At 38.9% G+C, this 13,333-nt stretch overlaps 1 protein-coding gene across 1 annotated transcript in view; it reads left to right on the top strand.

The window, feature by feature from the left end:
- Nucleotides 1-13,333, top strand: part of RRM1 (ribonucleotide reductase catalytic subunit M1) — a 72,624-nt gene that overhangs the window by 30,910 nt on the left and 28,381 nt on the right. The window contains exons 11-12 of the mRNA XM_066367043.1: nt 175-254; nt 930-1,131. Of these exons, the coding sequence (XP_066223140.1) occupies nt 175-254; nt 930-1,131 (282 nt within the window). The remainder of the gene's footprint in view (nt 1-174; nt 255-929; nt 1,132-13,333) is intronic.

The raw sequence follows: 13,333 nt of genomic DNA, 5'->3' as shown, positions 1-13,333 counted from the left end.
AAAGGTTGTATACAAACAGGCAGAACTAGATGTTTGGGCCTGAGTCTAAAATTATCATTTGTACAGCAGGTTTCCAAAGCAGTTTATGGAAGGCACCCTATCCCTTATAGTGTTACTAATAGAATATATATGTTTGGTTACTTAAAGTTTCTCATGGGTGGTACTGTTCTTCAGGACTGGTCTTTGATGTGTCCAAACGAGTGTCCTGGTCTGGATGAGGTCTGGGGAGAGGAATTTGAGAAGCTATATGAAAGGTATGAAAAACATATGAAAGTAATAATATTTTACATGTTTTTCTCTTATTTGGGGGATCCACATTTTAAAACTCTATCATTCATTAACCAGTTTCTAGGAATATTTGGAAACATTGAGGCGAGAATGTGATTAATAATTTTATTTTGGTCAGATTTTCTTTGTGCATCTTTGTCAAGATTTTGGTTTCCATCTTTAAAGTTTGGGATGTATAAATATTTGCATGAGTTTTCAATTAATGCTTTTAAAAATGATGTCAAAGAGTGGGCAGGATTGTTATTTTGCTTTGTTGTGTGGTACACTTGATAAAGTTGTGCTTTATATTGCACACAGGAATCAAGATCAGCTAGGATAGTATATGTCAATAGTTCATTAAATAATAGCACAGTAGTACTACTTGAGCATAATCGCACAATTTGACTACTTTAGGTTTTGCTCCTTTTTCTTACGGAAGGTAATATTTAGTGGGATTGGGGTATATTTTAAGGATTTAAAGTTGCCTGGTGTTTTTCTATGGCTTTAAGAGTAAAAGGAATATCATATACCTTATTTTTTTCCTTAACAAAATTTAGTAAAATATTTAAGAGTTTTTGAAATATATTTTAATGTTTTCTTTCATGGTCTCTGTAATAGTTTTTCTTAGAGAATATTAAAACAGTATTGGGTTTGTCTTTCAGTTATGAGAAACAGGGTCGTGTCCGCAAAGTTATAAAAGCTCAACAGCTTTGGTATGCCATCATTGAATCTCAGACAGAGACAGGTACCCCATACATGCTCTACAAAGATTCCTGTAATCGGAAGAGCAACCAGCAGAACCTGGGAACGATCAAATGCAGCAACCTATGCACAGAAATAGTAGAGTATTCCAGCAAAGATGAGGTAGGTAGAAAAACTTGTGCCTAAATCTAGTACTAAGAGTTGAATCTTAGGAAGGGAAGTTACTGTTTGTGAATCTCTCACTTGATCTCTCACTTGATTTCACGTGAGATAGGTGAAGAGACTTTTCATAGCTATTGGTAAGCAGAAGGGCACTAAAATAGAAATTACAAAGGAAAGAAGAGATGTGATTTGTGCCCTTGAATATGTTTTAGTCTAAGCCAGGGTCCCCAAACTACGGCCCGCGGGCCACATGCGGTCCCCTGAGGCCATTTATCCGGCCCCTGCCGCACTTCTGGAAGGGGCACCTCTTTCATTGGTGGTCAGTGAGAGGAGCATAGTTCCCATTGAAATACTGGTCAGTTTGTTGATTTAAATTTACTTGTTCTTTATTTTAAATATTGTATTTGTTCCCGTTTTTTTTTTTTTTTTTTACTTTAAAATAAGATATGTGCAGTGTGCATAGGGATTTGTTCATAGTTTTTTTTATAGTCTGGCCCTCCAGTGGTCTGAGGGACAGTGAACTGGCCCCCTGTGTAAAAAGTTTGGGGACCCCTGGTCTAAGCCATGTAGAAGACATTTAACTTTTTTTACATATACACAATTGTAATAATCTTTACTTGAAAAAAATAGTAGTGAATAGTCATGGTAATTTAGGACAACACAAAAATGTGTTAGGATGCTCATTCATTTGAAAGTATGCAAACGTCTAGAGAATCCTTTCAGTGAATGGTGAGATAAAATTCTAACCTCAAACCTTCAAAGTGATTCACAGAAGAAGTGAAGCCAGAAATGAGTTATAGAATAGTTTTTTGAAAATATAGCTTATGGAAAAGCTTCTATTTTGGAAGAACGGCCTGTATGACAGATCAGAGATAGGGTTTGGTTTTATGCAGTGAGTGTCAAGTAAGTTTTTTTGATGGAACAAACACATTAAGGTTTGGTATAGGAAAATACGGCTTTGGCCGGGAGAATGAATTAGTAGGTGAAAGCTAGGATGTGTCACAGGTAGGAAGCTTTTCTAGGTTTCTGAAAAGAAAATAGAATTAAAATGGTAGTATGAGCCTGGCCTGTGGTAGCACAATGGATTGAGTGTCAATGTGGAATGCTGCAGTCACTGATTCGAAACCCTGGGCTTCCTGGGTCAAGACACATACTACAAGCAATCAGTGAACAACTAAAGTGAAGCAACTATGACTTGATACTTCTCACTACTCCGCCCTACTCTGGCCTCTGTAAAATCAGTAAATAGAATCCTTTAAAAAATGGTAGGATATACAAGAAGTTCAGAAGATGGGGACAGAGTAGGTGGACGTTTAAACTACCACCTCCCAAGACCAAATTGGATTACAGCTTAATTTAAGAACAGTCATCTTGAAAAACCAACATAGGACTAAACGAAGAGAAGTCTATAACCAAGGTTCACAGAAGAGGCCACAACGAAACTGGTAGGAAGGGATTGGACGAAGAGGGCTGCCCCGCTCCCAGGAGCGAGTGGTGGTAGAGGGTCCACAAGGACCCTCACTGTGAGGAGAATGGCACTGAGGGGTGTGGATCCTCAGACCCAGGCCTGAAGCCCCAGTTTAGAACCCTAGAGCCTAGAAGAGGTGCCCAGACAGAATTGGGTGGTGAAAAGAATGGGGTTACTGTTTGTGAAAAAGAGACAGAACTCTCAGACTCAGGCTCCATTTTAAAGGGCTAGCTCAGAAAACCTTCACAGCAACTTACCTGGGGCTCCAGTGGCAGGGAGAGCTGAAAAGACTGGAGTTGCAAGAGGAGAGTGTAAACTCAGAGGCTCAAGGAGAGACACTGTGGGGGACGGCCACCCCTGTGCTGAATCATTTCCCAAAACTAAGGTGGCCATTTTTTCTGGGAGAAGCGGCCTCTTTTTGCAGCACCAGCAAAGGGAGGCAATTACCCCACCCACTGGAGTCTCTCCTGCTTGTCAGGGCAAAGGTTCACTCAGAAGCGGGGGGTATGTCAGGCACACAAGTTTTGGGTGCTGGGGACTGAGCTGCACAGCCCCTCCACACTGGTGAGTGCTTGCTGGAGGTCAGGCTGGTGGAGTATTGGCAGCGGCGGCTGGTGTGCCGGCGCCTGGCAGTGAGCAGAACACAAAGGATCTCAGAGGCCACACCTACTGGACTCCCGTGGCCACACCCAACTGAGATCTGAAAAAAAAAACTTGGATAGAATGACACCTGAGGCCAAGGGGCAAGCCACACCCGCTAACCTTCCTAATCCCTGAATTACCTTGCTGGCCCAACAAGCAGCCAACTGTAAGAGGTGGCAGAAAGCAGGACTCGGGAACTTGAACATTTAATCGGACTTTCCCCAGGCCAAGAGTAGATAAAAGCCAGCCTAAAAGTGCAGCTGATATTTACAATGGCAGCTGGGACCAACAGAGGAAGTCACAAACTCTGGATTGCTTCTGGCTCCAAGAATGTTGTTAAGGGCCATAGGCAGTGACCCCAGTGGTCTACGGTAGGTTCCTGCCAGCCAGGTCCAGGGCTGGGACATCCAGTGGCCAGAAGCGGAGAGCATCAGTTTAGGACCCAACAACTCTTGTTACAGTGGTATCTTAAGGAAGGGCTCCTCACATCTGACCCAGCTAAGGCACAGAAAATGCTGAAACAGCAAAAAGAACAGTAGCTGCAGACAAGAGCCCACAGTGGATTACAAACAACAGCTGATGCCAACCCAAGAAGATACAGAAACAACACAACTGGAAGCTGAAGGCAGACCACACCAACCCTAGGCTCAGCTAGCTACACAAACAGCACACCCAAAGGAAGAGTCTATACACAGACAAAATAGGAAGACAGAGAAATGCAATACAAAGGAATCAACAAGAGAAATCCCCAGAAAAAGAACTGAATGAGATGGAAGTAACCAAACTACCAGAATCAGAGTGTAAAACAATGATTTTCAGGGTGCTCAAGGATCTTAGAGCAACAATGGATGGACATAACAAACAACTAAATAAAAAGATAGCGAGCATCAAAAAGGACATTGAGATCATAAAAAAGAATCAGTCGGAAATGAGAAATACAATATCACAAATGAAGACTGCACTAGAAGGCATTAACAGCAGGCTGGATGAAGCAGAGGACCAAATCAGTGATTTAGAGGACAAGATAAACGAAAACACAGAAGCAGAGAAGGAAAAAGAAAAAAGGCTCAAAAAGTCAGAGAAAATTCTAAGAGAGCTATGTGACAACATGCAGAGAAACAACATCTGCATCATAGGGGCTCCTGAAGGATAAGAGAAAGAACAAGGGATAGATAAACTGTTTGAAGAAATCATAGCTGAAAATTTCCCTAAATTGATGAAGAAAAAAGTCACACTGAGATGAAGAAGCACAGAATTCCATTAAGGATGAACCCAAAAAGGCCAACACCAAGACACATAATTAAAATACAAAAATTAAGAGACAAAGAAAGAACACTAAAAGCAGCAAGAAAAAAAGCAGTTAATTACCTAGAGAGGAGACCCCATAAGAATGAAATTTAACTTCTCAACAGAAAAACTCGAGGCCAGAAGAGATTGGCAAGAAATATTCAGAGAGATGCACAAGAACCTATAACCAAGACTTCTTTATCTAGCAAGGCTATCTTTTAAAATAGAATGAGAAATAAAAAGCTTCCCAGACAAAAAAAAACCCACAACAAAACAACTCATGGAATTCATTACAACCAAACCAATACTGTAAGAAATGTAAGGGACCTGTTGTAAATAGAGGAAAGGAAAAAAAATCTAGAAAAAGAGGAATGTAGATTTAAAGAATAAAATGGCAATAAACAACTACATATCAGTAATAACCTTAAATGTAAATAGATTAAATGCTCCAATCAAAAGACACAAGCTAGCTGCATGGTTAGGAAAACAGGACCCGTACATATGTTGTTTACAAGAGACGCACCTCAGAAAAAAAGATACACATAGACTGAAAGTGAAGGAATGGAAAAAAATATTTCATGCAAATGGCAATGAAAACAAAGCTGGGGTAGCAATACTTACATCAGACAAAATGGACTTTAAAACAAAGGCTAAAGAAGGGATAAAGAAGATCACTACATAATGATGAAGGAAGATATAACCAATAAAAATATCTATGCACCTAATATAGGAGCACCAAATGTATGAAGCAGATTTTGATGGAAATAAAGGGCAAGATCAACAGCAACACTATAATAGTAGGGGACTTTAATACCCCACTAACAGCAAGGGATAGATCCTCCAGACAGAAAATGAACAAAGAAACAGCGGCCTTAAATAACACACTGGATCCACTGGATTTAATAGATATCTGAGACCCTTTCATCCCAAAGCAGCAGAATATACATTCTTTTCAAGTGCTCATGTACATTCTCTAGGATAGATCACATGTTAGGACACAAAATAAGTCTCAGTACATTTAAGAAGAGTGAAATTATATCAAGCATCTTCTCTGATCACAATGGCATGAAACTGAAATCAACTATAGTAGAAAAACTGAAAAACATTTAAACACTTGGAGTCTAACTATTAGAATGTTATTAAATAACGAATGGATTAACAGTGAGATCAAGGAAGAAATCAAAAGTTTTCTTGAAACAAATGAAAACAAACATACAACAACTCAAAATTAATGGGATAGAGCAAAGGAGTTCTGAGAGGGAAGTTCATAGTACTATAGGCATACCTTAAGAGCAAGAAAAAAGTTCAAATAAATAACTTAACCCCTCGTTAAAAATAACTAAAGAATATTAAAGCCCAAAGGAAGTAGAAGGAAGGACATAATGAAGATCAGAGCGGAAATAAATGACATAGAAGCTAAAAAAAAAATACAGAAAATCACTGAAACCGAGAGCTGGTTCTTTGAAAAGGTAAGTAAGATTGATGAACCTTTAACCAGATTCACCAAGAAAAAAAGTCACAGGACTCAAATAAAATAAAAAATGAAAGTGCAGAAGTAACAACTGACACTGTAGAAATACAAAGGATTGTAAGAAAATACTATGAAGATGTATATGCCAAAAAACTGGACAACATAGGTGAAATGGATAAATTTCTTGAAACATACAATCTTTCAAAAATTAGTCTGGAAAAATCGGAAAACCTAAATAGGCTGATGACAACAAATGAAATTGAAATAGTTATAAAAAAAACTCCCAACAAACAAAAGTCCTGGACCAGATGGCTTCACAGGCAAATTTTACCAGATATTCAAAGAAGAATTAACACCTATTCCTCTCAAGCTATTTGAAAAAATTCAAGAGGAGGGAAGACTTCAAACACCTATGAGGCAAGCATAATCCTCTTTCCAAAACCAGATAAAGACGCTACAAAGAAATAAAATTATAGACCAATATCTTTTATGAACCTAGATGCTAAAATTCTCAACAAAATATTAGCAAACCGATTCCAGCAATACATTAAAAAAGCATACATCATGATCAAGAGGGTTTTATTCTGGGGAGGTACAATATTCACAGATCAACCAATGTGATTAATCACATCAAAAAAAGGAAGGACAAAAATCACATGGTAATCTCAATAGATGCAGAAAAAGCATTTGATACAATCCATTCACGATCAAAACTCACAGCATGATCAGAAGCACCCATTCATGATCAAAACTCTCAGCAACGCGGGAATACAGGAAACATACCTCACCATGATAAAGGCCATCTATGACAAACCCACAGGTAACATACTCAATGGGAAAAAATTAAAAGCAATCCCCTTAAGATCAGGAACAAGGTGGGGTGCCCCCTTTCACCACTTTTATTAAACATAGTTCTGGAAGTCCTAGCCACAGCAATCAGACAAGACGAAGAAATAAAAGGCATCCAAGTTGGAAAAGAAGAAGTAAAACTATGATTTGCTGAAGACATGATACTGTACAGAGAAAACCCTAAAGTTTTAGGCAAAAAAACTATTAGACCTAATAAATGAATTTGGCAAGGTGGCAGGATATAAAATTAAGATTCAGATATCAGTGGCGTTTTTATACACTGAAAATAAACTGTCAGAAAAAGAAATGAAAGAAACAATCCCCTTCACTATTGCAACAACAAAAAATAAAGTTCCTAGGAGTAAATTTAACCAAGGAGATTAAAGACTTGTACTTGGAGATTTATAAAACATTAATTTAAAAAAAGACAAAAACAGGAAGATACAAACAAGTGGAAGCATATACGGTGTTCATGGATAGGAAGAATAAACATCATTAAAATGTCTATATTACCCAAAGCAATATATAGATTCAATGCAATTCCTATGAAAATACCAATGGCATACTTCAAAGATATAGAGGAAATATTCCATATATTTTTCTTTCTCTGCCTGGCTTATTTCACTTAACCTAATAGTTTTCAGGTTGCAAAAGGTAAGATTTCCTTCTTCTTCATGGCCCCATAGTATTCCATTATATATATGTACCATACCTTTTTTTGTGTGTGTGGTGACAGACAGTCATAGAGAGGAACAGATAGGGACAGATAGACAGAAAGGGAGAGAGATGAGAAACATCAATTCTTCGTTGCGGCTTTTTAGTTTTTCATTAGTTGCTTTCTCATATGTGCCTTGACTGGGGGACTACAGTAGACTAGGTGATGCCTTGCTCCAGCCAGCGACCTTGGGCTCAAGCTGGTGAGCCTTTCCGAAACCAGATGAGCCTGTGCTCAAGCTGGTGACCTTGGGGTCTCGAACCTGGGTCCTCCAGATCCCAGTTCAGTGCTCTATCCACTGTGCCACCGCCTGGTCAGGCTGTATCATAGCTTTTTAATGCACTCATACACTGAGTTTCACTTGGGCTGTTTCCAGATCTTGGCTATTATAAATGCTGCCATAAACATGGGGGTACATTTCTTCTTTTGAATTAGTGATATGGTGTTCTTGGTATATATTTCTAAAAGTGGGATGGCTGGGTCAAAAAGAAGTTCCATTTTTAATTTTTTGAGGAATCTTTATACTGTTTTCCACAGTGGCTGCACTAGTCAGTATTCCCACCAGCAGTGCAGGAGGATTCCCTTTTCTCCACATCCTCGCCAGCCTTATTCTGTGTTGTTATTTAATGAGTGACATTCTGACTGGTTTGAGGTGATATCTCATTGTGGTTTTAATTTGCATTTCTCTAATGATTAGTGATTTTGAACATTTTTTCATCTGCCTATAGGCTATCTGTATGTCCTTTTTGGAGAAGTGTTTATTCATTTCTTTTGCCCATTTTTTGATTGGATTGTTTATCTTCCTGCTGTTGAGTTTTACAAGTTCTTCATAAATTTTTGATATTAACTCCTTATTAGAAGTATTGTCGAATATGTTCTCCCATTGTGTGGTTTGTCTTTTTATTCTGTTCATACTGTCTTTAGCTGTGCAAAAGCTTTTTAGTTTTTTATAGTTCCATTTGTTTATCCTGTTCTTTATTTCACTTACCCGTGGAGATAAATCAGCAAATATTGATATATTGCTGTGAGAGATGTCAGAGAACTTACTGCCTGTGTTTTCTTCAACGATGCTTATGGTTTCATGACTTACATTTAAGTCTTTTATCAATTTTGAGTTTATCTTTGTGTATGGTGTAAGTTGGTGGTCTAGTTTCATTTTTTTGCATGTAGCTGTCCAATTTTCCCAACACCATTTGTTAAAGAGGTTGTCCTTACTCCTTTGTATGCTCTCAACTGCTTTGTGAAATACCAATTGTCCATAAAAGTGTAGGTTTATTTCTGGATTCTCTGTTCTGTTGCATTGATCTATATGCCAGTTCTTATGCCAGTACCAGGCTGCTTTGAGTACAGTGGCCTTGTAGTATAACTTGGTATCAGGAAGTGTGATACCTCCCACTTCACTTTTCTTTTTTAAGATTGCTGAGGCTATTCGTATTCTCTTTTGGTTCCATATAAATTTTTGGAATATGTGATCTATATCTTTGAAGTATGTCATTGGTATTTTAATTGGTATTGCATTGAATTTATAAATTGCTTTGGGTAATATAGACATTTTAATGATGTTTATTCTTCCTATCCACGAACACGGTATATGCTTCTACTTGTCTGTATCTTCCTGTTTTTATCTTTTTTTAAAATTAATGTTTTATAAATCTCCAAGTACAAGTCTTTAATCTCCTTGGTTAAATTTACTCCTAGATACTTTATTTTTTTTGTTGCAATAGTGAAGGGGATTGTTTCTATAATTTCTCTTTGTTGGTGTATAAAAATGCCTCTGATTTCTGAGTATTAATTTTATACCGAGCCACCTTTCCAAATTCATTTATCAGGTCCAGTAGTTTTTTGACTGAGACTTTAGGGTTTTTTATGTACAGTTTCATATCATCTACAAATAATGATAGTTTTACTTCTTTTCCAATTTGGATGCCTTTTATTTCTTCATATTGTCTGATTGCTGTGGCTAGGACTTCTAGAACTATATTGAATAAGAGTAGTGAAAAGAGGCACCCCTTCCTTGTTCCTGATCTTAAAGGGATTGCTTTTAATTTTTGCCCACTGATCATGATGTTGTCTGTGGATTTATCATAGATGGCCTTTGTCATGTTGAGGTATGTTTCCTGTATTCCCACTTTGCTCAGAGTTTTGATCATGAATGGGTGCTGGATTTTATCAAATGCTTTTTCTGCATCTGTTGATATTATCATGTGGTTTTTCTACTTCCTTTTGTTTATGTGATGAATCACATTGATTTGTGACTTTTGTACCAGCCTAGACTTCCCAGAATAAATCCCATTTAGTCATGATGTATTATTTTTTTCATGTATTGCTGGATCCGGTATGCTAATATTTTGTGGAGAATTTAGCATCTACATTTATCAGGCATATTGACCTATAATTTTCTTTCTTTGTGTTTCTTTGTTAACCCATTCATTATTTAATAAGATGCTATTTAGTTTCTAAGTGTTTGAGTATTTTTCAGTTTTTCTGTTGTACTTGATTTCTAGTTTATGACATTGTGATCAGAGAATATGTTTGATATGATTTCAATGTTCTTAAATTTGTGGAGACCCCTTTTATGCCTTATCATGTGGTCTGTCCTAGGGAATGTACTATAAGCACTTGAAAAGAATATATATTATGCTGCTTTAGGGTAAAAGGTTTTGAATATATCTATTAAATCAAGTTGATCTAGTGTGTCCTTTAAATCTGCTGTTTCTTTGTTAATTTTTTTCCTTGATGATCTATCTAGTGATGTTAGTGGATATTGAAATTGAAATCCCTTACTATTATAGTATTGCTGTTGGTCTTGCTATTTATGTTCATCAAAGTGTGCTTTATATATTTAGGTGCTCCTATATTAGGTACATAGATATTTATAATACTTATATTTTCCTGTTGGATTGCTCCCTTTATCATTATATAGTGACCTTCTTTATCTCTTACTATAGCCTTTGTTTTAAAGTCTATTTTTTCAGATACAAGTATTGCTACCCCAGGCTTTCTTTCATTTCCATTTGCATGAAATATTTTTTTCCAACTGTTTACTTTCAGTCTATTTGTATCTTTTGTTTTGGGGTGTGTCTCTTGTAGACAGCATATATATGGGTCCTGTTTTCTTATCCATGTAGCTACCCTGTGTCTTTTGAATGGATCATTTAATTTATTTACATTTAAGGTTATTGATATGTAGTTTATTGCCATTTTATTCTTTAAATCTAATTCCTCTTTTACTATATTTTTCCCCCCATTGGTTCTGTTTAACATGTCTTGCAGCATTGGTTTGGTTGTAATGAATTCCTTGAGTTTTTTTTTTCTTTTGTCTGGAAGCTTTTTATTTCTCTTTCAATTTTAAATGATATCTTTTCTGCATAAAGAAGTCTTGGTTGTAGGCTCTTGTTTTGCATTACTTTATATATTTCTTGCCATTCCCTTCTGGCCTAAAGTGTTTCTGTTTTGAAGTTGCATGTCATCCTTATGGAGGCTCCTTTGTAGATGATTGACTTTTTTTCTCTTGCAGCTCTTAATATATTTTTTTTTTATCTCTTAGCTTTGGTATTTTAATTATGATGTGTCTTGGTGTAGGTTTCTTTGGGATTCTCTTTAATGGAATTCTCTGTGCTTCTTGAACTTGTGTGACCTTTTTCTTCATCAATTTAGGGAAGTTTTCAGCTATGATTTCTTCAAACAGGCTCTCTCATTCTTTTTCTTGTTCTTTAGGAACCCCTATGATGCGGATGTTGTTTCTCTTTATGTTGTCACAGAGCTTTCTTAAAGTTTCCTAAGAGTTTTTGAGTCTCTTTTCTTTTTCCTGCTCCACTTCCATGCTTTTGTTTATTTTGTCTTCTAATTCGCTGATTTGATCCTCTTCTTCATCCAGCCTGCTTTTAATTTCTTATAGTGTTGTCTTCATTTGTGACATTGTATTTGTCGTTTCTGACTGGTTCTTCTGTATTTTTTCAATGTCGTTTTTGATGTTTCTTATCTTTATTTAGGTGCTCATTGTGTCCATCCATTGTTGTTTAAGATCTTTTTTTTTTTTCTGTATTTTTCTGAAGCTGGAAATGGGGAGAGACAGTCAGACAGACTCCTGCATGCGCCTGACCGGGATCCACCCGGCACGCCCACCAGGGGCGACGCTCTGCCCACCAGGGGGCGATGCTCTGCCCCTCCGGGGCGTCGCTCTGCCGTGACCAGAGCCACTCTAGCACCTGGGGCAGAGGCCAAGGAGCCATCCCTAGCGCCCGGGCCATCTTTGCTCCAATGGAGCCTTGGCTGCGGGAGGGGAAGAGAGAGACAGAGAGGAAGGAGGGGGGGGTGGAGAAGCAAATGGGCGCTTCTCCTATGTGCCCTGGCTGGGAATCAAACCTGGGTCCCCTGCATGCCAGGCCGACGCTCTACCGCTGAGCCAACCGGCCAGGGCCTGTTTAAGATCTTTGAGCATTCTAATAATCATTATTTTAAACTCTGCATCTGGTAGTTTGGTTATTTTCATCTCATTCAGTTCTTTTTCTGGGGATTTCTCTTGTTGATTCATTTGGATTGCATTTCTTTGTTTTCCCATTTTGTCTGTATATACAGTCTTCGTTTTGGTGTTTTTGTGAAGCTTGCTATGTCTAGGTTTGGTATTGTCTGCCAATTTCTAGGTCTTTTTGGGTTGTCATCAGCTGTTGTTTGTAATCTGCTGTGGGCTACTTATTTGCTGTCACTGTCCTTTTTGCTGTTTGTGACAGCATTTTCTATGTTTTAGCTGGGTCAGGTGTGAGGGGCCCTTCCTTAAGCTTCCACTCTAACAGGTGTTGTTAGGTCCTGAACTGGCGGTTTCCATATCTGGCTTCTGAATGTGCTTGCCCTGGACCTCCCTGTCTGGGGGCTGGTGCAGATTAGTGGGGGTCACTGCCTATGACTGGTTCAGTAGGGTGTATTCATTGGTCCAATGGGTGTGGCACCTGTGCTCCTGTTGTGTGGTCTGTCCACTGGCCTGCTGCCACTGTTGCTCCCTGGAGCGTTTGGGCTCAAGTGCTGCCGGTGCCAGCGGGTACTGGCTCCTCCGCTGCCCTGGGCAGGTTCCCACTCACCTGCGCGGACCGCTTCAGTGACTTCTCCAGTCTTCGCTGCTGCTGAGGGCGGGAGTGCATTGCAGGCAAGTTTGCGCATGGGATTGGGCCTCTGCAGTGTCCTCTGTGGCTTCTGCTCCCGTGGGTGGCCCCATGCACGCCCACTTGGACTGCTCTGGGACTGTCTCTGCCTCTGCTGCTGCCAAGGGCCGATCATGACACCGGGGGGTCTCCACGTCGGCCTAGACTGTTATATCCCAGGAGACAGACCACAGCAAACCCAAAGTGAATTTTATAAGTTTTATTGCAAACCTGTACAGGGACTGCAGGCAACCCAAGCAAGGGAACACTGCAGCCTCGAGCTTCTAAAATGGCTCCTTTTTATAGGGTGGCTATCTAGGCTGAGCAAGCAAGCAGCGTTTACAAGGGCGGGAAAGGTGCGATTAGCTGACCTTGTTCTTGGCTAAGTCTCTAGGGTAGAGGCTTCCTTGATCTGGGTACACAGAGTTCAGTGGAAAATATTGCTACATTTTTAATGGTTGTTTATCTTTTTTCCTCCAGCCATGTACTGGATGTACTCAGTTTTCATGGCTGGTGGCCTGTACCGCTTGTCCTAAGATGTCACATTCCCCCATTTTCTTCTTACTAGTTCAAATCATTGAAATTTGGTATTGCGCATCCGAACTGGGTATAATCTGGTAGGGCTGAGCTAAGAC

Source organism: Saccopteryx leptura, chromosome 1, assembly GCF_036850995.1.
Source record: "Saccopteryx leptura isolate mSacLep1 chromosome 1, mSacLep1_pri_phased_curated, whole genome shotgun sequence".
Taxonomy (NCBI): Eukaryota; Metazoa; Chordata; class Mammalia; order Chiroptera; family Emballonuridae; genus Saccopteryx; species Saccopteryx leptura.
This window is presented reverse-complemented; position numbering and strand designations above follow the sequence as displayed.